This window comes from Fundulus heteroclitus, chromosome 4, assembly GCF_011125445.2.
Source record: "Fundulus heteroclitus isolate FHET01 chromosome 4, MU-UCD_Fhet_4.1, whole genome shotgun sequence".
In the NCBI taxonomy this organism is placed as follows: Eukaryota; Metazoa; Chordata; class Actinopteri; order Cyprinodontiformes; family Fundulidae; genus Fundulus; species Fundulus heteroclitus.
The window spans coordinates 35,584,480-35,609,905 of record NC_046364.1 but is presented as its reverse complement, the minus strand read 5'-3'; the positions used below and the strand labels follow the sequence as shown (position 1 = coordinate 35,609,905).

The following is a 25,426-nucleotide window of genomic DNA, read 5'->3' as shown; positions in this document are numbered from 1 at the left end:
CATTCTTTCTCCCCCCCCTGTTCCTGTAATTTAGTTTTTTTTTGTTCTTTTTTTTTTTTTTCTTCTCGAGCTGAGGAAGTTGTTCCCTCCCTACGTTCCCAGGAAAACCTGTGGTAGCTCATACCGCCTCCCACTGTCAGGCTTTGCAGATGCTGACCTCAAGCCTCTCTCATCAGGCGAGGATCGCTCCTGCTGAACCTCCACGTCTCGTGAGGCTCCAGTCAGGACGCACGGAGGACATCAAGTCTCTGGTAAGTATGAGACTCTCCCCGCAAAATCCTGGAAATCCGATGCGCGTGTCACTTTACATTGACATCTTTTAGGTACGTAGGTGGAAATATGCTCTAGATATTTGTGTTTTTTGCCATCTGGTGGAGATTTGTTTCCCAGAGCTGGACAGTGAAAAAAAAAAATGTTTTGGCTCAACTTTTTACAACTAGTAAATTGCTTTCTCTGCCTTCTGAAGGAAGCAGAGACTTAATTTAGATGGATTTGACATAATAGGAAAACACGACTACCGTCCTCTCAGTTCAAACTGTGGATCTTCTGTCACATTTCTGGTTAATGTTACTGTGTTTTTTTATTTTTTTTCATCATTAATTTTTTTAAGTTTGTTTTTGTGGTACTGCCGCATCTCTCCTGTCTAAAGAGCCAGCTTACGGTTGTCGCTTGTCGCTTTTACATATGGCTTTTGAAGGGAACCGCTTGGAGGTGATAATGATTAAGGGAATTCAAAGCTCCACCTAGGTTTCCCTGAAGTTGCTGGTCACATTTCAAAAAACAAAAACAAAAAAAAAAAACAAGGTTTTAACCTTATTTTTATCTGTGAAAAAGGTCCCATGATGCTTTATTGTTCCCGTGCTGGCCTATGTTCACAGTACTTGTCACTATGTCGTGGGTGGACACACGGCTCATTTGTTGTAAGTTTTTGACTCTGTGAAAATATGTGACTTTGGGCCCCCAAGAAAAACATTCTCCCTCGCCAAGATTATCCTCCCCTCTGTTGGCAGGGTGGACCGTCAGTGATTTGTTTGGCTACTATTAGATATTAACGTGGTGCTGAAGGACGTGTTGGAAACGGGGCGGGGGAACCATGTAGCGGACTGCACGTTAATTGGAAAAACATGTTCGCATCTGTTATATTCATTTACTTATTCTAAGAAAAACTCTGGTTACGTTTATGTTCAATATAACAGCTGTGTGAGTACAAAAGTGTGTAAAGCTTAAAAGAGATGCTTGTGCTCTTATTTTATTTCTGTACATGGATATGCAGTGGGAAGACTGCTAAGTCTAATCCAATGAAAATATTTGGAAAAATGTTCAAAAGGTATCACTCTAAGATGAGGAAAAAAAATATATTGTCCGGTTCAGGAAAAATAGCAATTTCGGCATTTTCCTCTACAAACTGGAACATTTACTGAAATGGCATGTTTGAGTTCGGCTCATTCGGTTATTGGTCCAGAGATTGATCAAAGTCTGAGAAACATCCTTTATATCGTGATTCCTGAGCCGCTGCGCCTCACTGTGTGCTGTGGCTTGAGTTTGGGGACCCAAAAACAATAAGTGGGTTAAATGTTGCTCCATCTCTCTTCAGGGCAGCAAATGTGTCCTTTTGGCGAATTGTAACCTCTTCGGGAATTTTATTTTCCAGCAGTGAGATTTTTTTTTGGAGCTTCCCAGTAGCTCTGCCTCACATCGACGTCTCTTGGTTGCTACAGTTGTCGCAGATAAGTGCAGCCCTTCTTCACTCGGTCTGGAGCTGAGCATGTGATCAATCTTGGCTGTTTAGGCGGTTCTTTTAGCCGTCTGACTGAAGGTCTTCTGTTTTCTATCTCGATGGAGTGAAGCCCAATCTCTTGATCCTGGCAGTATTAATCAACAGTTCATTAATTTGACACTCTTTTTGGTTTGTTATGATAAGACGGAGATTTGTGGGTTTTTTTTTTTTTTTTTTTGCTTTTTTTTTGCTGGGTCGTTGCTGCCATTTTGCACCTGTAATTTACTATCTTTATGGAGTGCCTACAAATGCTTTATTGCTGTTTGTATTTTTGACGAGGTGAAGATTCGTGGTGGACAAAAACTCATTGCCAAACCGGACTCCAAGCTTAATTACACTTAACCTTCTATCCACACTGTGCTCCACATCTTCTAACGTCATGATACTCCAGGACCCGAACATTCATGTTGAGTCTCCCTCTTGTTGTTTCGCTGTGGATTCTCTCCAACCGTTTCGTAGTGCTTTAACCTCAGGTAGCACTCATGCTCGAGGTCATACCCTGGACCGGGGTTTGTCCGACCACATTGCTGTTTCCGTGGAGCCTCCCTGCTCATCCTTTCATCACAAGAACAAACCGTATATTTCTTTCAGAAACATAAAGAACATTGACCCTGAGACTATGGCAGCTGACCCACACCGTCTTCTTTCTGTAATTCCTCTGTCAGTGGATGAATGAGTGGCTCTGCATAGTAAAACGTTAACCCGTCTCCTGGAATTACACCGCCGTGTCCAAACTACATCGGTCATCTTCTCTCGCTCCGCAAACCTGGTACAGTGACATGCTGTGGAAAATGAAAACAGCTGGACATGTTCTAGAGCAAAAATTGAAGTCATCTGGGCTTACCGTTCATAAACAAGCCTTCCACGAGCACTACTCCCAGCTGCTCCGCAAAGCATGAGCAATCAATTTTTTTGATGCAATCCAGAGCTGCCCTGAAAATACTTACGCAGCTTTTCTCCACAGTTCATCGTCTCCTCACACCACGTAACCCATCAAGCTCAGACTCAACAGAAGACAACAGAGGACAAATTTCTGGACTTCTTATTCACAAAAACCAACACACCCTTATCTGCCCTGAGCTCTTCGTTCAGTCTGCCCCTCCAGACTCTCTATTCTGTCCTCGCTGTCCCCCAGCAGGACATTCTCCACATCATCAGGGGCTTGAAGCCGACAACGTGCTCTCGAGCCATTCCCCTTCGCTCTTGTCAGGAGGAACATCTCAGCCAAAGCTCCTCTTATCACCAGGATCATTAATCAGTCCGCCTGTGCTGGTTCTGTTCCATCTCCGTTTATAACGCCCATAACACCACAGACTGTAGAGTCCTTAAAAAAAGGACTAAACACCCCGCGGTTCAAAAGATTTTTAAACAAACGTTTTTGAAACTATTTTTGATGTTACTGTTGTATTTCATTCTACTTGTAGAATAACTTGTAGCACTTTAAGATTGCTACTGATGTAAAGTGCATTCTAAATACATTTTCTATATTATTATTATTATTATTATTATTTATCATAAATCTTATGAATGTCATTTAAGTGAGACTCTCTCTAGCTACCTTGCACCTTTCAGCCCTATACCTTCATCTGCTATATGGCCCGTGGTTATTCATTGTTTTCTATACCTCTGTTTACGTCCTCTCCAATCAAAATTTTAAGGATTTAAGTTCACTGCTATAATGAACAATATCTGAAATTACCCAGTTTTACTTAGATTTTATAAGAAAGTGCACCAAACGTTTATTCATTTAAACATGGGCCTTAACATGAATGATTCACCAAACAAAAAAAAAAATAGCAGCATGTATGGCATGACTGTTGGGTCTGATAGTTTTTAGTTACTCTGCTACACCTGCCAGTGAATGATTTGCTATGCAGAAATATGATTTTTACCAAAAACATCGATTGAGCAGTTAATTAGTGTTGGACTGGCATTATGTTGAACACAACTTCAGCTTCATTACAGCACTTCTTAAAACACGTATTAGAAGTATAGTGCATCGTGTAAATATGAATATAACACAAAATTCCACCACAGCTGACATGAAGTTCTAGATATGGCATGTTTGAAAACCAAGGAAAAGAAAAGTTTGTACGGTTTACATTCCTTTACATTCTGACTACTGTATGCTGTGTAGTGGTTTTCAGACTTTTTATGTTAGGTTTTATAAAGTTTTTAAAGTATCACGACACATGGGGACATTTTAAAACATTATCTCAACAGTCGTGGTATTTCATAGAAAGAAACAGACACCTTAATTAGCCCGTACCTTCTATTTTTATTCAAAAGCTGAGATTTTCAAGTTTGAAGTTGGAAAAGTTATTCAAACTTCAGACTTTCAAACCTAAAATCCAATATGGCTGCCTTGTGTGCGAAACTTCAGATCTACCTTTTTGATGGGTAATTGTTAGATAGATGGGTGGCCGTAGTAATCATAACTTGGTTTATTCTTGTATGAGCTAAATTAAATTGTGTAAAACAAATAATAGACAAGAATACCAAATTAACACTAATTCCTTTTGTGAATTTAATTTATCGTACCTCACTTAACTGCACCCTCAAGACATGGTTTACAAAATTTCAGGCATTACAGTTCTTCAGTCGATGAAATAGTACCTGCAGTCTTCAACACAAGGACATTGGACAAACACTAGAATTTTACAATAACGCTGAATATTAGGTATTAAATGTGTTTTTATTTACCCACACATTGATTTTTGATATTTGAGAGAGTGCCTGGTGATGGTGACATCACAGTTAGCTAACATGTATGCGCTCATGGCCTAGTAGATCTTGTCAGTCAGATTCATCAAGACCAGATGTTGTAGGGCATTAGGTTCACATACCGCCGACCTAAAAGGAAGTGTGTATTTATTACTCTTGAAGTCCAGATTTACGCTGCTTCCACATTCCGAGAGTCAGAGTTTCTGATGAGTTTAAAAACATGTTGATAAAGGCAGGTTTTAGTCTCTTAGTCAGATGAGGGGTCTCCGATGTAAGTACAGCCTTAAGGCTGTGAATGATTTTGTGCAGCCCCCCAACCAAAAGTAAGGAATGTTTTCCTTTTATTTTTATATTAAATTGGACTAAAAACATGCAAAAGCAGACTTCCGCACAGCCATTAATTAAATTTGGCTAAATATAGCAAATGTTTTTAGAGTGGCCCATGTCCTGTTTTTGTTTCCTTTCTAGAACAAAATAAAACAAATGGACCCTAAAAATATCTGAAAACTATGCCTTTCTTGTAATGCCACAAATGTACAAATCTGATGTTTACAGATCTCATTTAAAAAAATAATCTGACTACTTTGTTCTTTTGCAGTTTAGTTTACTGCTGATAAGATAAAGACAATCACAATAAAATTGTGTTTGTTTTTTAGAAATAAGGAAAAGATGTGGTCTGCTTCTAGCAAAATGTTCATCTCATTCAAACCTTTTTTTTTTTTTTTTACTTTTTGTTACGTTAACGCCACAGACTTATTTTATTGTGATTCTTTGAAATAGATCAACAAAAAAGGAACAATTATGATGCGGAACAAAAATGATACACAATTTTCAGGTTCTAGTTTTATTTAAAGAAATGTTGATAACATTGTATGCAGTTTTATTCCATTTCAAAACTATGCAGTTAACAATGTTTTGGTCCATCACCCAAAAAGATTGTGACAAACAGATAAGAATAATTTATCGACGTATTGAAGATTAGTATTATGTGTATGAACGTGTGTGTTTCTTCAGACTTATAAAATCTACTGCTAATGATAAAATATCTTGTTTCCAATTCTGGCGCACTGCCTGATTTGTTAAACAAGTTGTCAAATGTTGTTTCAGCTCCATAGTTGAAAGATTTATTGAAATGTCAGGTTATTATTCAAACACTGATACTATTTACAGCTCAGAATGTAGCAGTACTTACCTTCTTACTGTCTTCAGTGTTAATAAAGTGGTTAAAACTCTAAATTCTGATGATCTACTATAAATTCTCAGAAGCTTTTCACAAAATCAGAATCACTTATCTTGTGGCAAAATGGGACTTCTTCAGTTTAAACTGTCATTCACAGCTTTTTCATTGATAGATAATCCCATAATACTTTAGTAATTATTTCTAGCACTTGTGATCACAATGATATCTAAAAACATTGTTCACAGTTTCACAGTCCACTCTTAAAACTATTTTAGAAACACATTTGCATCCCCTGGCTTTCAAAACAGCACGAGACTTTTTGTTTCAACTTTGTTTTATTGAGTCTATTATTGTCTTTAACTGCCTGTTATTGTTTTTTTTTTATGTTTTAAATGTTTCACCTGGTTATACGTGCAGCACGTTGTCACAGCCATGGTTGTTTTAAAGTGCTTCAAAAGTAAAGTATGTTAAAAAGCTCAAATATTAACTGAAAGGTGAGTCTTTCACTTGATCAGCAGATATTAAAAAGCTGAGTTGTCAACTCACAAAGAGCGTTGAACTTTAGCCAAGAGTCAAGGTCTTATTTATATTATACTTATTATACTTAGGATATGAACTTTAAACATTTTGTAGCCACAGCTGCCCTGTGGCAGACTGTCAGCACCGTGGCTGCCAAACCACTGGCCCCTCTGACCAGCAGCAGCAGGCAAAGCGGCTCAAGTGCCTTGCACGGATGGAGCGGGGGTTCAAACCGACAACCCACTGGTTGCAGGACGAAGCCCGCCTTGCTCCTGCGCCACTGTCTCTCCTACTTCTGAGCCCGTCTTTTAAACGTTTCAGATTACAGTGTGATCTATGTAAAAAGGTTTGCCACATCAAATTAAGAAATCCCTTTGACTGTTAATATTTTTGTTGTGATGCACTGGATAAATTAATTGTATGTTCTTTAAATGACAAAACATCCATTGCTATAAATATGCTGTTAAAAGAAGGTTTTGGTCTTATTACATAACATGTTAAGTAATTACATTTACATAAGGCTTTAAAATATAAAGTAACATGAAATATTTGTTTGCTACACGTTCTTCCTTTGCATGCTTCGGTTTATTGCCTTTGTTGCCTCGACAAGCAGATTAAGTTGTCAACTTTAACTCCCCTGTTGTCGTGATTGCATTCGTCTGTTTCTGTCAGTGATTTTTTTGGTGCTGTAACGTACTGTGACCTTGTCAGGCTGTACCCTCCCTTTCCAGCTGCTGTTAAAAGAGTTTTTAGTAGGAGGCAAAAGACACACGCACATGTTGCTACGTACAGGAGAAAGAAAGGACATCGACCTGGAAAGTACGATCAGAATGATCTGCTGCAGATGGTGCAAGGCAATCTAGAGACGGTGCGCTCTGTACTCCTAATTTCTCCCATTTTTAGTCAGCAGGTTTTACAGCAGTTGATGATGTAAATGCTATCATGAGGGTGAAAAAGTTTTTGATAAACAACAAAAATCAAACATACCAGCAGAACTGATAAGCAAGGAACAAGATATTTTATCACAATTTGTACTTTTTTTTTCTTCTTCATAGGAAGGCAGAAAAAAGTAAGCTACTTCTGCTATGGATAATTTTACCATCCCAGAACTGTGCGCTCAGTGGATGAAAAACGCATACCTGCTGTCAGTCTTTTATAGGTTTAATAAATAACATTTTGCCCACAACTTTGCAAACAGTTATCTAACTTGACTGAAAATGCATGGCTTGTTGCGTCGCAAAAACGCTCTTAACGTGTTTCACATTTTGATTTGCAGAAAACATAAACCTCAGTGTAGTCTACGGGGATTTAAGTAGAGTGAAAAGAAAATGGTGCATGGGTTTCAACATTTCTACGCAAAGAAAGACGGCAAAAGATTGGCATGAATTTGTATTTTACCGTGTTAACTGTGTTAGCCCTAATTAAGGTACTAGTGCAACCAACTGCCCTAAGAAGTCACCTGAGTCTGAATGGGTGTACTTTAATCTCAGTGTACGGCCTTAAATGTCTGTTAGAGAACATCGGTGAACAAACGGCGTCACAAAAACTTGAGGAACACATCAGGGATACAGTTGTTGAGAAGTTAAAAGTAGTGTAAGAAGTGGACCTCTGAAGTCAGATACATGCATTGTATTATTTAAGGGTATCAGAGTAAAGGGAGCTCAATACTAATATACAGTACACACTTTAGATTATTTGTACAAATAATGAAAGCCATGTATCCTCTCATGTCCCTTTCACTACAATGTGCTTCTTTGTGTTGGTCTAACACAAAGAATCCCCCCACAATTATATTGAACATGCGAAAAGGTGCAACAGGTAAGAATGTATTTAACAGACATCTCTTTGAGTTAGACTACAATTATTTACAGTGTAATCTAATAATACGTAATAAAGATGGAGACGAATGCGCAGATGACTAAAGTTTTGTCTACTTTTTGTCCTTAGGTGTTATGTACAAGGTCTTTGTGCCCTGTTAATAGCTCATCCATCAACTGAGGAGTGAAGAGCTGCAATATCTTGGACAAACAGTGACCAAGACCCTTCAGGGTTTAATCATCAGTCCGATATGGGGAAAGTCTACAATGTCAGTAAAAACGTGGTCCTCGGACTTCTTGTACTTGCAGTCAGCGCTCTAGTTACAATAATTGCTCTATCCATTGCTTATGATAAGCAAAGGGCCAAGAATCAAGGTAAGCCTGGAGATGAAGCAGATAGCAGTAGCACATCTTTACCCCCGACGACCCCCTTCACCCCAAAGCAGCCTTGGGACTACTATAGACTTCCAGACTCCCTCATCCCTCACTCTTACAATGTGACTCTGTGGCCCCGGCTGAAGCCCAACGAAGACGGCATGTACATCTTCACTGGAAATTCTGCTGTGGTCTTCAGGTGTGAAAAGGAAACAGACCTTGTAATTATCCACGCCAATAAGCTGAACTTCACCACTTACTTTGGGAACCACGCTGAGCTTAGTGCCCTGGGCCGCGTCGCTGTGCCCGCCATACGGAGGACGTGGCTTGTGGAGAGGACGCAGTACCTCGTTATTCAACTGAGCAGCAAGCTCGCAGCGGGAGAATCCTATGTTCTCCACACGCAATTTCGTGGGGAGCTGGCAGATGACCTGGAGGGCTTCTACAGGAGCGAATACATGGATAACGGAGTAAAGACGTAAGAAACAGTGAAGACCATTTGCATTATAATCACATTCTTGACTAAGGTGGCTTAGTGGTTCCCGTCTCCTCTCTTGCCCTTTGGTGCTTGTATTTTATTTTATTTTATGTTTTTTCATGTTTACCTGGAACAATTTTTTTCAGAGTTGTTGCCACATCGCAGATGCAAGCAACATATGCCAGAAAAGCGTTTCCGTGCTTTGACGAACCAGCCATGAAAGCAGTATTCAATGTGACCATTATACACGAACACAACACCATGGCTCTCTCTAATAGCATTGAAATGTGTAAGTTTAAAAAAAACATCACATTTTACACTCTGTACAAAAACATTCTTCTGTAAAATATCTATGAATGATGCTTAAAGAAATATTATAAAGCTCTAAAAAGTTGAATACCAAACCAAAAAAGTATCTGGCTAAATTTTTTCTCTTTCTGTTACACTTAAATATTTCAAATCGTGATGCAAATCGACAAGACACTAATTGTAAGATCGCTCCGCTCACGTGGAAGTGAACCCCAGGCAGATCTAACCTCCAACAAACAGAGTAGTAGTAAAGCTCACAGCTTTAACAGAGGCCTTTTGGCCATATCTACCAACATTAATGCAAAGAAGATAGGAAAAAAATGTTTGAACTAGTTGTACATCAAGCGAGTGAAGTTATTCAAAGTCACCACAGACAAATCAACGTTATTCCTCCCTGTTAAAGGGGGAGTTTTCCTCTCCACTGTCACTTCATGCCTGCTTAGTATGAGGGATTGCTGCAAAGCCATCGACAATACAAACAAATGTCCACTGTGGCTCTACGCTCTTTCATGAGGAGTGAATGCTGTGTGTTGAGACTCAATGCAATCTGCTGGGTTTCCTTAGATAGGAAACGTTTTGACCAATCTGTATGATTTGATCGACTTTGTAAAGTGCCTTGAGATGACGTGTTGGGAATTGGCGTTATGTAAATAAAATTTAATTGAATTGAGTACCTAAAATCTTAAAATATACCTTTAAATGCCGAGTCCTGTTAACTGATCATACCTGACAAAGACTCAACTTATACAACCAGTAGTTACAACATACATATTTTCAAATCACATAAAGCCCAGCAGAACTAGCATGAAGCATTGCTCTTTAATTTAACCACCAAGTATACAAAGTAATTATGAACAAAAATTGCTCGCAGTTACCTTGGTACAGACAAACATGCAGTAGTTTCCCTTTGATCACTATTATGCTGAGATGCTCATGAGATCGGCTGCAGGCCTTTATCGATCATTTACATTCTTCTATACTGCTACATTTGGGAAAGGAATAAACTATCTACCGCCCTCTAAATGTTCGAGATAATGCATGTCCGAATTGCACTTTCCCCACCAACAACGTTTCTGCATTTTAACCAAAGTTTTTTATATTTATTTTTATATAAAAAAGCCTTGTCTTTGCAATGCGTTCCTGATGCAAAATCCCAACAACATAGTCAGAGGTAAATGGTCTGCAGCTCCTGCAGGTAAGGGGCATTTCACTTTGGCAAAAATTGATTGATAATTGATTGGTCAGTTACTGATGAGTCTCCAGGATTTATTGACAGGTGGCCTCACGTCAGTATCTGACAGCAATAACCTCAGTAAAAACAAAGAGCAGTTTTAAATTATGATTTAATTTTCAAGAGCAAAGCAGAACTATCCATACCAAACTGGGCCTATGTAATAAAGTCATAGCCCCCTAAACTGAATCCCTGGCCTTTTCTATCCATGGTGGCAGAAACTACTATCAGATTACGGGTCTGGCAATAATCCGGCCTGGGTGGGGTTTGGGAAATTTAAATCAGATCCCCCAAAAATGTGCTTACTCACAGGTGATTCATGATTTCACAAGGGGTAAATGACTTTTTCACAAAGGTTCATGCTCGACTGGATGGCTTTTTCCCTTTTAATTGATGGTTTCGTCATATGAAAACTGCTGTTTGTCTTTTCCTACCTTTGCTTTGTCTACTGTTTAAAATTAGTTTGATTTAAAACATTTAAGTGTGACAGAAAAGTAAAACATCTGTAAGGGGGAAAAAATAAGTTTTCACATCCCTTCATAGTAAGATTTAGTGCTTTGCAACGCTTTAAGATGAACTCTTTGTTTCACTGTCAGATTGTAGATAATTAATGGCTTGAACAGTTTGTAAAAAAATCAGCAGTCTGCACCTTTAATGGTAACAGAGTGTCAATATCCAGCTCTCCCTGTCTTTGCACAGATTCTTCACCCTACATCCTTGAAAACACTGCTGTCATTGGTACTGTATTTGAGCCAACTAAGAGAATGTCAACCTATCTATTGGCATTTATCGTCTGCCAATTTGATTTCATTCAGTCAAACCAAAGCGATTTGTTGGTGAGAATAAATCTTCTTGTGCTTCATAATCATTTAGATTTTCAGGGATATCATTTTGACAATTAATTTACATACAAAATTGCCAGCAAAACAACAGGCAACAGCATTTAGCGTAATTTATGTTAACTAATCTCTTACAGATCCGAATCTGGGCTCGCAGACAAGCCATAGGTGGTGGGCAGGGCAATTATGCTCTTAATGTTACAAGGCCGATCCTTCAGTTCTATGAGAAATACTATAATACAACCTATCCCCTCTCTAAGTCAGGTAAGTTATAAGTAAAATAAACGTTTTGTTGCAACCATACCAGAGTAAAATGCATTATTGCTGTTGGACACTTTACCTTTTCAGCACAAAATGTCTCTCTTCGTTTTAAGAAATGTGAAAGGAGTGATGCATGGATTGCTCCAGCTAAGGTATCCAGAATGTGTGAGGTCTTCTGGGTTTACATCAAGAACCAGAACACCCGCCCAGGGGCAGTTCTAGGCAGGAGCGAACAGGGGCCAATGCCCCTGTAGAAATGGTCCTGGGCCCTGTTATGGCCCCTGTACTAAAGACATAACATTAAATACACTTCTTCCGATTATATGCACTGGCTAGAAACCATAACTGATTGGTCACTTTGATCAATTTTAATTTATGCCTATATAGTTTTACTCTAAGAAGGAGTTAGAAGTTGAGGTGTTTCAAGTTTGGCTTCAGCTGTGTTGCGTTGGGATCACGGTTTTGTCTGCTAGGCCAGGGGTCTAAATATTGCCCAGTTTTATTGTGTCTATGAAAAAACACAGCTTATGGAGATTGTGATTTTAATATTATAATATTCTAGGGTGGTCATATTTTAATTTCCACAAAAGAGGACCAAGTCATGAAACACTTTAACTATACTTAAAGAAGGGTTATCATTTTACATGTCACTTCTCTGTATGGTTAGAAAGAATAGTTAAATAACTTCAGATAACTTATAACAAATCCAAAAATGACTTTAAAATCTCTGGAATAAAGTAATAAGATAAGATAAGATAGTCTTTATTGATCTCACAATGGAGAAATTCACTCGTCACATCGGCACATACAAGAAGGTGCAGAGTAGGGAAGGTGCATTCAGTTATATACAGTGAATCTTCATATATACAATGGATCAAAAAGAATACCAAAAAATACAAAAAAGGAAATAGGAATGGGCATATGATGTCTTATTTACATTCTTAGTGGTCTATATATATATATATATATATATATAAACATATCTATATACTTAAATATATACATATATCAATGCGCCTACATACATACGTACCTACGCGTATATATGTGCATATACATTGTATACCTTTGTACATATATACATACATGTGTACTGACTTATGTTCAGGTGTTGATAGCAGCAGAAGTCACTACATCAGGATTATTGCACGGGTTGTAGGACAGTGTATTAATTAGATTATTGCACATTACTTATTACAGTTATGGTCACAGTTACAGTGCAGCATTGTAAAGTCTGATAGCAGCAGGAAAAATTTGACCTGCGGTAGCGCTCCTTTTTACAGATAGGATGTCTAAGTCTGGCACTAAAGGAGCTGCTCAACTCCTCTACAGTCTGGTGCAGGGGGTGGAAGGTGTTGTCCATGCTGGATGTGGACTTGGACAGCACCCTCCTCTCAGCCACTTCCTCCACTGAGTCCAGAGGGCAGCCCAGGACAGAAGTGGCCTTCCTCACCAGCTTGTTCAGTCTCTTTCTGTCCCGCTCTGCACTGCCAGGAGCCCAGCAGACGACAGCGTAGAGGAGGGCTGAGGCCACCACAGAGTCATAGAAAGTTTTTAGCAGAGGCCGGCTCACTCCAAAGGACCTCAGCCTCCTCAGGAGGTGGAGGCGGCTCTGGCCCTTCTTATACAGAGCGTCGGTGTTATGTGTCCAGTCCAGCTTATTGTTGACGTGAACACCCAGGTATTTGAAACTCTCCACAGTTTCTATGTCCTGCCCCTGGATGTTCACAGGTGAGTGAGGTGGGGGTCTTCTCCTGAAGTCGATCACCATCTCCTTGGTCTTACTGGTGTTTAAGCACAGATGGTTTTTCTCACACCAGTCCACAAAGTCCATGATGACCGACCGGTACTCCAGCTCGTTCCCCTCAGACACACAGCCCACAATGGCCGAGTCGTCAGAGAACTTCTGAAGGTGGCAGCTGTCCGTGTTGTCGGTGAAGTCCAAGGTTTAAAGGGTGAAGAGAAACTGAGACAGAACGGTGCCCTGGGGGGCCCCGGTGCTGCAAAGTGCCACCTCTGACTGACAGCCGTGCAGCCGCACGTACTGAGGGCGGTCAGTGAGGTAGTCCATGGTCCAATCAGCTAGATGTTTGTCCACCCCAGCGTCCTCTAGCTTCCCCCTCAGCAGCACCGGTCTGATGGTGTTGAAAGCGCTGGAGAAGTCAAAGAACATGACTCTCACAGCGCTCCCGGTGGTCTCCAGGTGGGTTAGCGCCCGCTGCAGCAGGTAGATGATGACATCCTGGGTCCAGGGTGGGGCTCACCACGGTGCGCAAGTGAGCTAGGATGAGGCGCTTGCTAATGATAGAAATAATGACTCTTCTGCATTAGAGAATGTACCTGTAACAATAATAATAATAATAATAATAATTAATTGAACTTTATTGATCTCACGCATCCCCTTTGGGAGCAGTGGGCTGCCACTGTGCGGCGCCTGGGGAGCAATATCTCACCATTCGAGTGAGAGCTGGACGAACAAATAAAAACATGAAATTATATTCTAAAAAAAACAGTATTCTGTTTGTTTTTAAATAAAAAAAATAGCAGTTTCACCAAGACACTTACTTAACAAACCAAAATGTCCGTACTCCAGTCTTTAGTTCTCTTTTTCATCCTAACTTTTGTCTTCCCTTCCCCATCCATAATTTGCAGCAGAGCTGGTCTTATGTTCCCGTTTTTCCGTTGCTCAACAAATAGGCATGAAATTACATGAATTAAATTCTTTAAAACTACATTGCACAAGCAGGAATAGGAAGCTGGCTCCTCTTCTCGGTCCACTAACTGCTGTAGCGAGAAACATTACGCAACATTTGCACTGTGTGCGGGAAGTGCAAAGGCAAACTCTGCAGTCTTCAGTGACTCAGAGTAACATGTTACGCTTTTGGCACCTTAACCCTTCTCTCGGTGTAACAACAAACTCACACAGCCTTTTAAAAAAATAAATCTTCTCCTGTGTTCATGTGACCAACAAGATCTATGGCGCCTCTGTCATACACAGAAACACAAATGCCAGCCTAGCCCGCAGTGCACTCCACCACCCATCTATCCCAGCCGGGATGGTATGAGGGACAACTGCGCTTTGACATCTTTTAAACAACAGCAGCGGGAACTCGTGGATGACATCACACGAATGAAAGGCTGTCTTATTCCATACTTTGCACCAGTCGATTTAGCCGCATGCTCATTGGTCTCATGGAAATTGATGAAAACTGACTTGGAATGCACCCAAGAGGATTGGCCTCCGTGTGCTTAAAAACAGCGGCGCTGTTTTTAAGCATCCAGGTTGCTGAAGACGCCTGGATGGGTGTTGAGTTCACACCTAAATAATGTATTGCAAATGTGCGGCTAGTTTGATGTTCTAGCAATCTTGGAAATCATGAAGACTGTAGGAGAGTCTGAATCCAGTGTGAAATGTACACAAGCAAGAGTTCATGGGCAAATTAAAAAGGCTATTGCTAACAAAAAATAAACTGAAGACAACATGATGCAAAAATGATTGAGACTGCAAAATCCTTTTTATGTTTAAATATTTGTTTAATATCCTTCCTTATTTGTTGTGACCTTCTGTGACAGCTACTGAGTTCAGGATGAAGTGAAACAAATTCATGGTTTATGTAAACGAAAAAAAAAAAAACGATTTGGTTTTAAAATGTTCACCCTTGGTCTCTCTGTAGATCAGATAGCTCTTCCTGATTTCAACGCTGGAGCCATGGAAAACTGGGGTCTGGTGACATACAGGGAAACGGCTCTGCTGTACGACCCCGTGCTTTCCTCCACAGGAAACAAAGAGAGGGTCGCTACTGTCATCTCTCATGAGCTCGCTCACATGGTACGTCATTCTTTTCCTCGCAAACGCTTTCCTTACACTTGGGATTTTCTTTGTGTGTTTGTGTGTGTGTGTACTCTAGTATATCGGGTGTCCCTTTTAAATCCCCTTCCTCTTCTTTCAATTGTGATTGAGGTTAGACCCAAACCAGGCAAATGCAGGGCCAAAGTTGATATTTATTTAAATGTTTTTGCTTGAAAGTGGGAAATATTTCACCATGACAAAATATCTGTTTTTTTTTATTTAGTGGTTTGGAAACCTGGTGACTTTACATTGGTGGAATGACCTATGGTTGAACGAGGGCTTTGCTTCATACGTGGAATACCTCGGAGTTGATTATGTTGAGCCCACCTGGAACATTGTAAGTTTAAAACTTCATAAAAAGACTTTTAGTTGTTAATGAGATGATCTTAAAGTCCTCGCAATGCATAACGACTCCAAGAGTTTGGCCTGACTCCTTTCTGCTTTGATCCAGAAAGACCAGATCATTCTTTATGACGTGCAGAAGGTGTTTGCCATAGACGCCCTGGCTTCGTCTCACCCTTTGTCCCGCAAAGAAGAGGAGGTCAACAAGCCCGCTGAAATCAGTGAGATGTTCAACACCATCTCCTACAGCAAGGTTGTGATTCTTTAAGAAGTTATACCATTTTCATACTTGGTAAAAGAAGGAGTGGTGAGCCTGGTAAAAATGTGGTTATTTTGCCGCTGTTCAGAAACAACAGCTTTTCAGTCACATGATGTTCAAACCACTTGAATTCTTGTGGTTTATAAGTTTGTTCTTTGCAGGGTGCAGCGGTGCTCAGGATGCTGTCAGAGTTTCTCAGCGAACCGGTGTTTGCCAAAGGACTCAGTGTGGGTATTAACTGGGGGTATACAGGGACTCTTTAACCCCAGGTAAAATGTCAGGTTTTTGAGAATTTGACACCATGATAAATGGTTTCCAAACTTTTTCCTAGCTTAATGTTTAATATAACCTGTTAAATTCAAATGAAAAAACAAACAAACAAACCTGGTTTTGGAAGTGTATAAACCTCTATATTGATACTTTACAGAAACAACTTTTGATTTATCCTGAATTATCTCAAAAGTCCAGGTAGAAAGAAACTGAGCAGGTCCTCTGGATGGGTTGTTCATTGTTGAAACGTTTCAGCTCTTCTCCAAGAGACTTCTTCAGTCTGAGGAGTTTAAATTAAACTCATCAACACATTTAAGTGTGGCAATCAGAACTGGATGCTCACCTACAAAAGAGGACCATCAGCCTAACTGCTGGCCGGAGAACACTTATAGTTCCCCTAATGTTATATCATGCTCCCAATAACAGCATTGATAGAGAATGTCACTGTTTCACCCCTGAAACAGTGACTGCTGGCCAGCAGATGTATGTATCTGCAGGCCAGCGGTATCTCTTCTCCTTCTCTTGGAAGAGACAAAACATTTCAATGAAGAAGAACCCGTCCAGAAGACCTTCTTAATTTGAGATTTTTGTTTTGTTTAATCTTTGATTTAATTTCACTAATCTTCCGTCATTTCCAGTGAATGTAATAAACCTAACCTGAAGTTAAATTGTCCTAGTTGCAGTGTTCCTGAATTTTCTTCATTTGCCACCTTTCGCTATAGCGACAGTTTATATGGAGTTTTCAAAATATTACAATAATAATTGGCTAAAGATATCAGAGAAGAGACAAAAAAGTTTAGAGCTTTCGGCCCATAATAACAGGAACATTGACCGACATATTTGATGCGTATTGATGTTTTCACTTAATGGAATTTTAGTTTGTTACTGGTTACCGTTTCAAAGTATTTATGACATTTTTATGTTTTCATGACGTAAAACACTTAGGACTGCCTTGCTGCTGAAATGTGCTTTACAAATAAACTTGACTGGACTTAACTAATGCAACTCTACCATTGCATAGTTGTTTTATTTTATCTTTTATACTTCTACCCACTTGACAGATTTGTTTGCTTTTCATTTGAACTGTATGAGATTCACCAATAATGGAGAGACAAGTTCAGAAATATATTATCGTGATTTATCGTTTTACGCCACCGAAACCTGGCATTTTAGCTGGAGTGTGTAGACCATTAAATGCACTAATCTCATCATTTGACTGCCACTGTCAGTTGTGAGTTTGTTTAGCATACTGTTAGTCGACCATTGTTTATTTCATGGGTCTGACAAAAGCGAGGTTGGGCAAGCTTTTTTTTTTTGCACATTGTTGTGGGCTTGTTTGTGATGTTGATGTACTGCATCCTATTTAAATGCTTCACATATTTTTTATTCCTGTTTTTTTCTCTCTCTTATTCAGTCTTACCTCAACACATTTGCCTTTGACAACACAGTGCATACTGACCTGTGGGATCATCTCCAAACGGTCCGTCAAGTAAAATAGAAATTAAAGCTGACGGGTGTGATGCACCTCATTTCACCTGGCTTATCTGGGAGAATATGTACAACAACTGTTCTCCTGTTTTTCTTTCATTCCCCAGGCAGCTGAAAACACACCAGGTTTGAATATTCCACACACTGTACATGAGATCATGAACCGCTGGACTCTCCAAATGGGCTTCCCGGTGGTCACCATTGACACCAGAACAGGAGCGGTCAGCCAGAGACACTTCCTGTTGGATTCGGCTGCCAAAGTGGACAGGCCATCCCCATACAAGTACAAATGAGTTTCACTTAATTCAGCTTGAATTTCATGAAGAATGATAATTTAGAGTTACTGAAGAGAATGCACAAAACTGATGGTGCAAAAACCAGGCTGATGCAGCCGATGCTACCAGAAACCAAATTCGGTTTCTTAGAAAGTTTAATCGTAACACAAAATAATGTTTGTATTACATAAAATATTGGCCTACTGTCAAGTTGGATCGTATTCTTTACAGGGGATATGGCTCCCTAACTCATCTCTGGATGTGAAATTTTGTGAAATATTATTGACTGTACTTCACTTTTTCTTCACACTGTGCGGCCCTGGTTTCCAAATAAAACACAAAACGTACTTTTATTTGGAGGGAGGACATGAGAACACAGAGCGCCAGTCCAGTCTTTTTCTCCATAGCCCACACATTGTGAATCTCTCCCAAACTGTTAAGAACTGTTAATAGTTTGGGGGAGATTCACAATGTTTTCCTTCACAATGATCTTTTGGATTTCCTTCACAATAATCTTTTGTGATGTAGCCTCTTGGTGGAGCCAACTATTGTTCCTGGGATTGTGTATGCTATAACATCGTCATAACATCCCATTTCTGTATAAAAATCCCATTTGAAACAGGTCGTATGCAGTGTTCCAATTTTCTGAAAAGCTGAATTTTGGGTTTCCATTTGCTGTAACCCGTAATGTGGAAATTAACCTTTTAGGGACCCTTTTGGGATCCTATTAGCCACGCCTTTATTTCAGTAGTTCAATAATTGTGCTTGTGTTAATGATCACATCAGAAGATTTGCTGGAAGTTAACGGTTTGGATCACATTTAGAAAATATCACCTGATTTCTCATCATACTTTCACAGTTTTAAAATTTTAAGATTTAGGTTTAGATTTAGTAAGTTTTATCAGTCTCAGTGGGTAATTCATATGTAGCCTTCAAGCCCATACATTAATGTACAGTGCATTAGTGCACACATAGCCTACACATGCTTATTTTGGATATACTTTAATTTAGCCATCATCCTTCCTGTTCCTTTAGATCAGAGCTTCTGACTTGAAAGTTTGACTTTCACATTTTTCCATGAAAATACAAATTAAAGCGGCAGAGCTCCGGAGGGGGTTTAAAGCAAGTCCCTCTGATGTATTTTGTTACATTATTGCATAGAAATAATATGTTTTACCACTGAAGTAAATGGTCTGGATAAATTACACACAGCCAGAACCACTCCAGTTCACAATTTATGTTTGTTTGTTTGTTTCACATGATATGATATTACCTATTCAAAATTATTGAGATGCAGCTGTAAGTCTCTAAATAGAATTTTTATTGCAGTCCTGAACAAAATATTTTATCATCAGCGTAATAATAAGGATTTAGCCATAGTAAACCATTAATATAATAAGCTAAACATCTATAAATATTAACCAGGATGTTGATGTTGGGAATTAATTTTCCTGTTGTTTTATTTAGTTATACATGGTTTGTCCCAATTAAATGGATGAAGAATGGTGTGGATCAGCAGCAATATTGGCTCCTTCAAAAAACAGGTACAACATGCACAGCAATGCTCACTGTACAGCTCTGTCAGAAGTGTGTAATACTAAACCACACGGTGGACTTTTTTTTAGAGATGGGTGAAACTGAATGCACGTTAATGTGTTTCTAAATACAATGCAATCTTTCCTAGACACCCATTCTCAGATGAGACTTTCAGGAGACGACTGGATACTAGCAAACACGAACGTGTCTGGTTACTTCAGGGTTAACTACGATGCTGACAACTGGGGGCGTCTCCTGTCTCTGCTTAACACTAATCACCAGGTAGGTAACATGCTTCCCTCTCTGCCATTATTCTGCGTATACAAAGCGATCTGATGAATTCGTGTTTGCATGAAAATGCAAATCCCCAAAACTCAAGACATGAGACATATCAAGACAAACTCCTTTTCCTTTTTTTTTTTTTTAAGGGCTTCTTTTCTTCTTTCAGGTTTTATCTGTAATGAATCGAGCACAGATTATTGATGATGCATTCAATCTGGCAAGGTAAAAAAAAAGTCATTCCAAATTACATATTCTTTCGTTTGCAAGCTTGCAAAAATATTTGTTTCTCTTATTTAGGGCAAAAATAATCCCTACAACTATGGCTCTGAGAACTACTAAATACCTTTCGGAAGAGAGAGACTATATCCCCTGGGCATCTGCTCTGAGAAACCTCGACTACTATATCCTCATGTTTGACCGCACTGAGGTCTATGGAGTTTTACAGGTTGGTCCTAATTTATGCTATAAACCCAAGTTCTTTCAGGTAAAATCTAACTTCTTGACAAAACTATGTATTGTTACATTCCTGTTATAGGCATACCTCAAGAAACAAGTCAGACCACTTTTTGAGTATTTTAAAAGAACCACAGCAAATTGGGTCAACATACCTACAGGACACACGGACCAGTAAGGATACTCGCAATATCGCATTCGACAGATGTCGGATATTATGAGATGTCCTTATTGTTTTACCAGTAGATGTTTTTTTTTACAGGTATAATCAAATCAATGCTATTAGGATGGCATGCGGTATGGGTGTGGAGGGCTGCAAGGAGCTGATAAACAGCTGGTTCAGACAATGGATGGAAAATCCAAATCACAACCCGTGAGTATGGAGGCAATCACCTCTTTGTTTGTTTGAAAAATCTTTTTTTTTTTCTCAGGAATGACTGTGGATTTGTTCTTTCACCTTAATTCGGTGTTTTTCTCCAGGTCCCTTCATAATTTCCTTGCTTGATGTTTATGTCTGGCCAAAATAAATGATTTCATATGAGTGGGGTCTTAGGAATTCCAAAATATGAGAGATTTTATGACAACTATGAAAACTATTTTGGCTCCAGTAAGAAATTGTCTAATCTAAAAAAAAGCCTTTTTGGTAAAAAAAAAAACACAACAGAGAGGTCTGTTTATTATTTGTCTATTGTGCCAATTAGACTCCATTACCGATTGGCTAATCAGCCCCTGCGACACCTCCTTCCTCAGATGCTCCTTGATCTTGTTGTGCTAGGACCATCATACCTTTTACCATCATACCCAAATCCAAAGACATACAAAACACCTTTACCAGAACTGGTAGCCTTCCAGTCTCATTGAACTTCTAACCAAAATAACAGCCATTTGTGCCTAGAACAAATCATGTTTTTTGTAGAGCAAAATTACTGTAATTTAGGTTTGGTAGTTTGTGTTTTTTAATTTTTTGTGGTGCTGGTGGCCTTCCTTGATAGTAATCAGATGGGGAATAGGCAAACAGACAAGTGGGAAAGACATGTAGCAGATGTCAGGTCAGGACCATGTTGAAGACCGCAGTCTCTGAATTTGGGGCACCCATTCCACCTCTTCACTACGTGGTGGTGCCATATTTCTTTTGACTTAATTAAATCAGTAGTGCAAAAGTCTTCACATGATCATTGACCATTGATTTTTGACTATGTTGATCACCCTTACCCATTGATTTCCTTCTAATCTTTAGTTGGAAGTGTTCATTTTTAGTGTTGATCCTAATCTTACCCTTTAGACATGTGCACACACCCCCCCCCCTTCTTTTTGTTAGTGAGACAAATTGCTGAATGGATCAGAAAACAATTCATACTTCAGATTGATGTTTAATAGCTTGTGAGACTGATTGACACATAGCCTTAAACATTGTTTAGTAAAACATAATCCACTACATATAGATACTGATTTGGGACTCATTCTATAATTCTGCTTTCTTATCTACGTTCTGCTAACCAGGATACATCCCAACTTGAAGGGTACCGTTTACTGCAGCGCCTTAGCCTTTGGCGGGGTTCAGGAGTGGGACTTTGCCTGGCAAATGTTTAAGAACGCCTCTCTGGCCTCCGAAGCTTCCAGGCTCAGGTCGGCTCTAGCCTGCACCAAAACGCCGTGGCTCTTGAACAGGTGGGGGCTGCCTTTACATCCTGGGCTTTTTGCCGCAGCGTTTCTTTCTGCTCATTAAAGTCTTGAACCTGTTAGATGAATGAAGCTAATTTCACTCATTTGTTCCTAATCTTTAACCTTAACTTCTCTACATTTTAATTTTCAGGGAACACTTATAAATAAATAGGAGCAGAGCTTGCAAATACTCTGTAACACATAAGTATTTTTCACAGGTAACAACTTTGATAGCATCTTTATTAGTGGATGGATCAAATTAAAACAAGATGCATTTCAATGTCTAAGAATTAGCATTGTATTTCTCTGTTATGAATATGTAAAAAAACAAAGAAAAACACTTAAATATCGGGTTTAATGTATGATGAAGTATTACAAAAAGTTTACGTATTGAAGTTGATTTCCTAAGGATTCAGAGCATATTATCTTAATTAAATTTGCAGTCAGTCCTAATCTACAATACCCTTCAAGGAGGCTTTAAGATCAGCATGGCTATCATTTTAAGATACATTTATTTTGTCAGCATACCGACCTTAACATTAATAAACATCAAAAGACATATTGAGTGAGAACTGTTGATGTCTTAGATTTAAAATGTTGAGCCAAAAAGAATGGACAGCGATTTGCAAGTTATTTTAACACTTATTTTTAGATACAATCACAGACATCATGCAGTTTTAGATCTGAAAACCAAAGTTGCAACGATGAGCGAGGCTTCTGCAAAAACCTTCAGATTGAGATTGAGTTAAGCATACGTTGGCTCCCAAAGTTACTGGAGCTTTGATTATTGTGTGTCTCCTTCCTGCTGCAAGGACTACAAGGAACGCAAAACGAACATTGCATCCAACAGCTGCCTGCTAATGTTAGACCCTTGTTCAAAGTAAACCCTCTGTTTGACAACTCTGTTTCGAGGCAGGTATCTGGAATACACCCTCGACCCGACTAAGATCCGCAAACAAGATGCCACCTCCACCATCCAGTACATCGCAAGCAATGTTGTGGGAATGCCCCTGGCTTGGAACTTTGTCCGAGCAAAATGGAGTTATATCTTCCAAAAGTAAGAGGTCACTTTGATAGAAAAAAACAATACACATGACAAACTCACACTCCAAAGTAGAAGTTTTTTATTTGAAGTGGAAGAAGAGGGACACATGGTTATGTATCCAGCTCTCTTTTAATCTAAATACCCCTAAATGTGACTTAGATTTATTAAGATTAAAGCTTATACTTGTTAGAATGGCCTAGTCAAAGTCCAGATCTTAATCCAGTGGAGGATTTTTGTTTAAAGACTCTCCCTATCCTGTCTGAGGGAGCTTCAACTATTTTGTTACAGAAGGATAGACCATTTTTTAAGCTATAGGCCAGTTTTCTCAAACTCCATCCTTGAGGGCTGGTGTCCTGCAACCTTTATATGTGTGACTGCTTCAGCACACCTGACTCCAATTTGAGCTCATCAGCGGAGCGTAGAGCTTGATTGTATGCTTGTTAGGTAGTTTAGCCATGAGATTCAGACGTGTGAGGCAAGGAACACATCTAAAAGTGGCAGGACAACAGCCCTCCAGGATCTGAGTTTAAGACCAACGCTCCCAGGGGTTTCAAATCTAGTGGAGAGAGACCCAGAAAGCCTGCAGCATGAGGCGGTTCTGCAAAGTACTGACTTGATTGGGCCAGTTAATTCATATGGGGACCCTTTCAAAATTTTATTTTACATTAAAAATAAGAATTTTTCTTTGGCTTCACAGTTACAAAGCACTTTTTGTTGATCTTTCACATTAAGGTGCCACAATATAGATCAAAGTCTTTGGTTGCAATGTGACAAAAATGTGAAAAACCACAGCAGCTTTGCTGAATATGCAAAATGAGGTTTGTGAGCAAATACTGAACTGTTATGTGGAAGCACAGATTTTATGTATTTATTTATTTTTTTACCTTCGATGACTCGTTTGAACTTTGCTTAGAAAGACAAATTAGCTGCTGATGTAATCATAACTCCTCAACAGTGATTCACAATCACTTCATCTTATACTGCAATATTATTTTAGGTGCACACTGAGCTATTTTTTGGGAATTACACATTTAGTTTTTTTTTGTTTTGTTTGCAATCAGCAGGAGTCATATTAAGCCCTTCTTCTGAATGGTATCTTTTGTCCAAGGTATGGGAGAGGATCTTTTTCCTTCTCTAATCTCATCAGCGGAATCACAGTGAGGTTTTCCACGGAGTTTGAGTTACAGGAGGTATGCAGACCACACGGCCGCAAGCAAGCTAAACCACACACTGGATCTTCCTGAGGATATTTAAAGGAAGAGAAATACAACACATGCAGATGCTCAGCTGTTTTTGTTTTTCTTCCTTTTCTCGCTCCCAGCTGAAGAAATTCAAAGAAGAGAACCTCCATGTTGGTTTTGGCTCAGCTACCATGGCCCTGGAGCAAGCCATCGAAAAGACGACTGCCAACATTAAGTGGGTGACAGAAAACAAAGCTGAAGTGCTCGAGTGGTTTACTAAGGAGACTATGGGAGGACATTCCAGATGACACTCTGCTTCTGTATTTTCTAGAAAGTGTAATGATTAACAGAAACAGTAAAAAAAATCAAGTACAAAAGCTGCACAAAGACGTTTTTCACAGCAGTGACAGACTCAGCTGAAAGAAGCAAAGAAAGACTGTACTTTAGTTTTATTAGAAGTATACATCAAAATAATACTAAATATAATGTATGCAAAGTATAATATACTCTGTATTTGCTGAACATGATACACTGATGTGGTTTTAGGAAGCAGCTACCTCTGACTCGGACTCCACATGTGGGTTAACCCTGAGCATTTTAATACTGATGCTGATGGGAGGCTGGCTACCATTAATGCAAACTTCACACTGTGAATTGACTTTGGTGTCTTAGAATATAACAAACGAAGAAACGAATAATAAAAAAAACAAGTTGTTTGCCTTATGTGTGTGAGTATTGATCTTGAAACATGCAACAACTGGACACGGTTGTAATCCTTTCAAATAAAGAAAATGGCAGGAAACCATAGTGGCAGAATGCAAAAGTCTCTGTTTAAAGCATCACTTCTACTTAAAGTCCAAAAATGTTAAAACATGGGGATTATATTCCAAGTATTGTGAATTTGCTACATCAGCGGCCCTCAAACTGGGCCCCTAGACCTCCGGGAGTCTGCAAACCATGGGTCAGGGGTCCGGGAAACACATGTTGTCGGGCCTGAGGAGGCGCTGCTGAGGATGCGTTGGGATTGATGGAAAAATATTTAACTCTGTCCACTTGATCAAGGTAAAAGTCAAATTAACTAAAATTAGGAAGTATGACAAGATTACATCGAGTTTGGCTTTATCAAGAATGAGGATCTTATCTCCACCAAATCTCTAATATTAGGTGTATTTATATATTTTTTTAAAAAACCTACATAATTCCGAATGTATTTAACATTACAAAAGGCTGTTTAAAAAATGCTATCAGCATGAGGAATCTAAAGGGGTTTTAC

At 39.3% G+C, this 25,426-nt stretch overlaps 1 protein-coding gene across 1 annotated transcript; it reads left to right on the top strand.

Annotated features, from left to right (window-relative positions):
* Positions 1–123: 123 nt before the first annotated feature.
* On the top strand, positions 124–24,960 carry LOC105930487 (aminopeptidase N). Its single transcript, XM_012868720.3, has 21 exons — positions 124–251; positions 8,148–8,870; positions 9,017–9,159; positions 11,110–11,246; positions 11,387–11,513; positions 15,185–15,339; positions 15,584–15,697; positions 15,812–15,955; positions 16,123–16,188; positions 17,646–17,711; positions 17,827–18,002; positions 19,462–19,538; positions 19,679–19,812; positions 19,979–20,034; positions 20,110–20,257; positions 20,348–20,439; positions 20,528–20,638; positions 21,766–21,933; positions 22,844–22,984; positions 24,081–24,162; positions 24,294–24,960. The coding sequence occupies exons 2-21, from the start codon at positions 8,269–8,271 to the stop codon at positions 24,459–24,461; spliced, it is 2,907 nt and encodes a 968-aa protein (XP_012724174.2). The 5' UTR covers positions 124–251; positions 8,148–8,268; the 3' UTR covers positions 24,462–24,960.
* Positions 24,961–25,426: the final 466 nt, after the last annotated feature.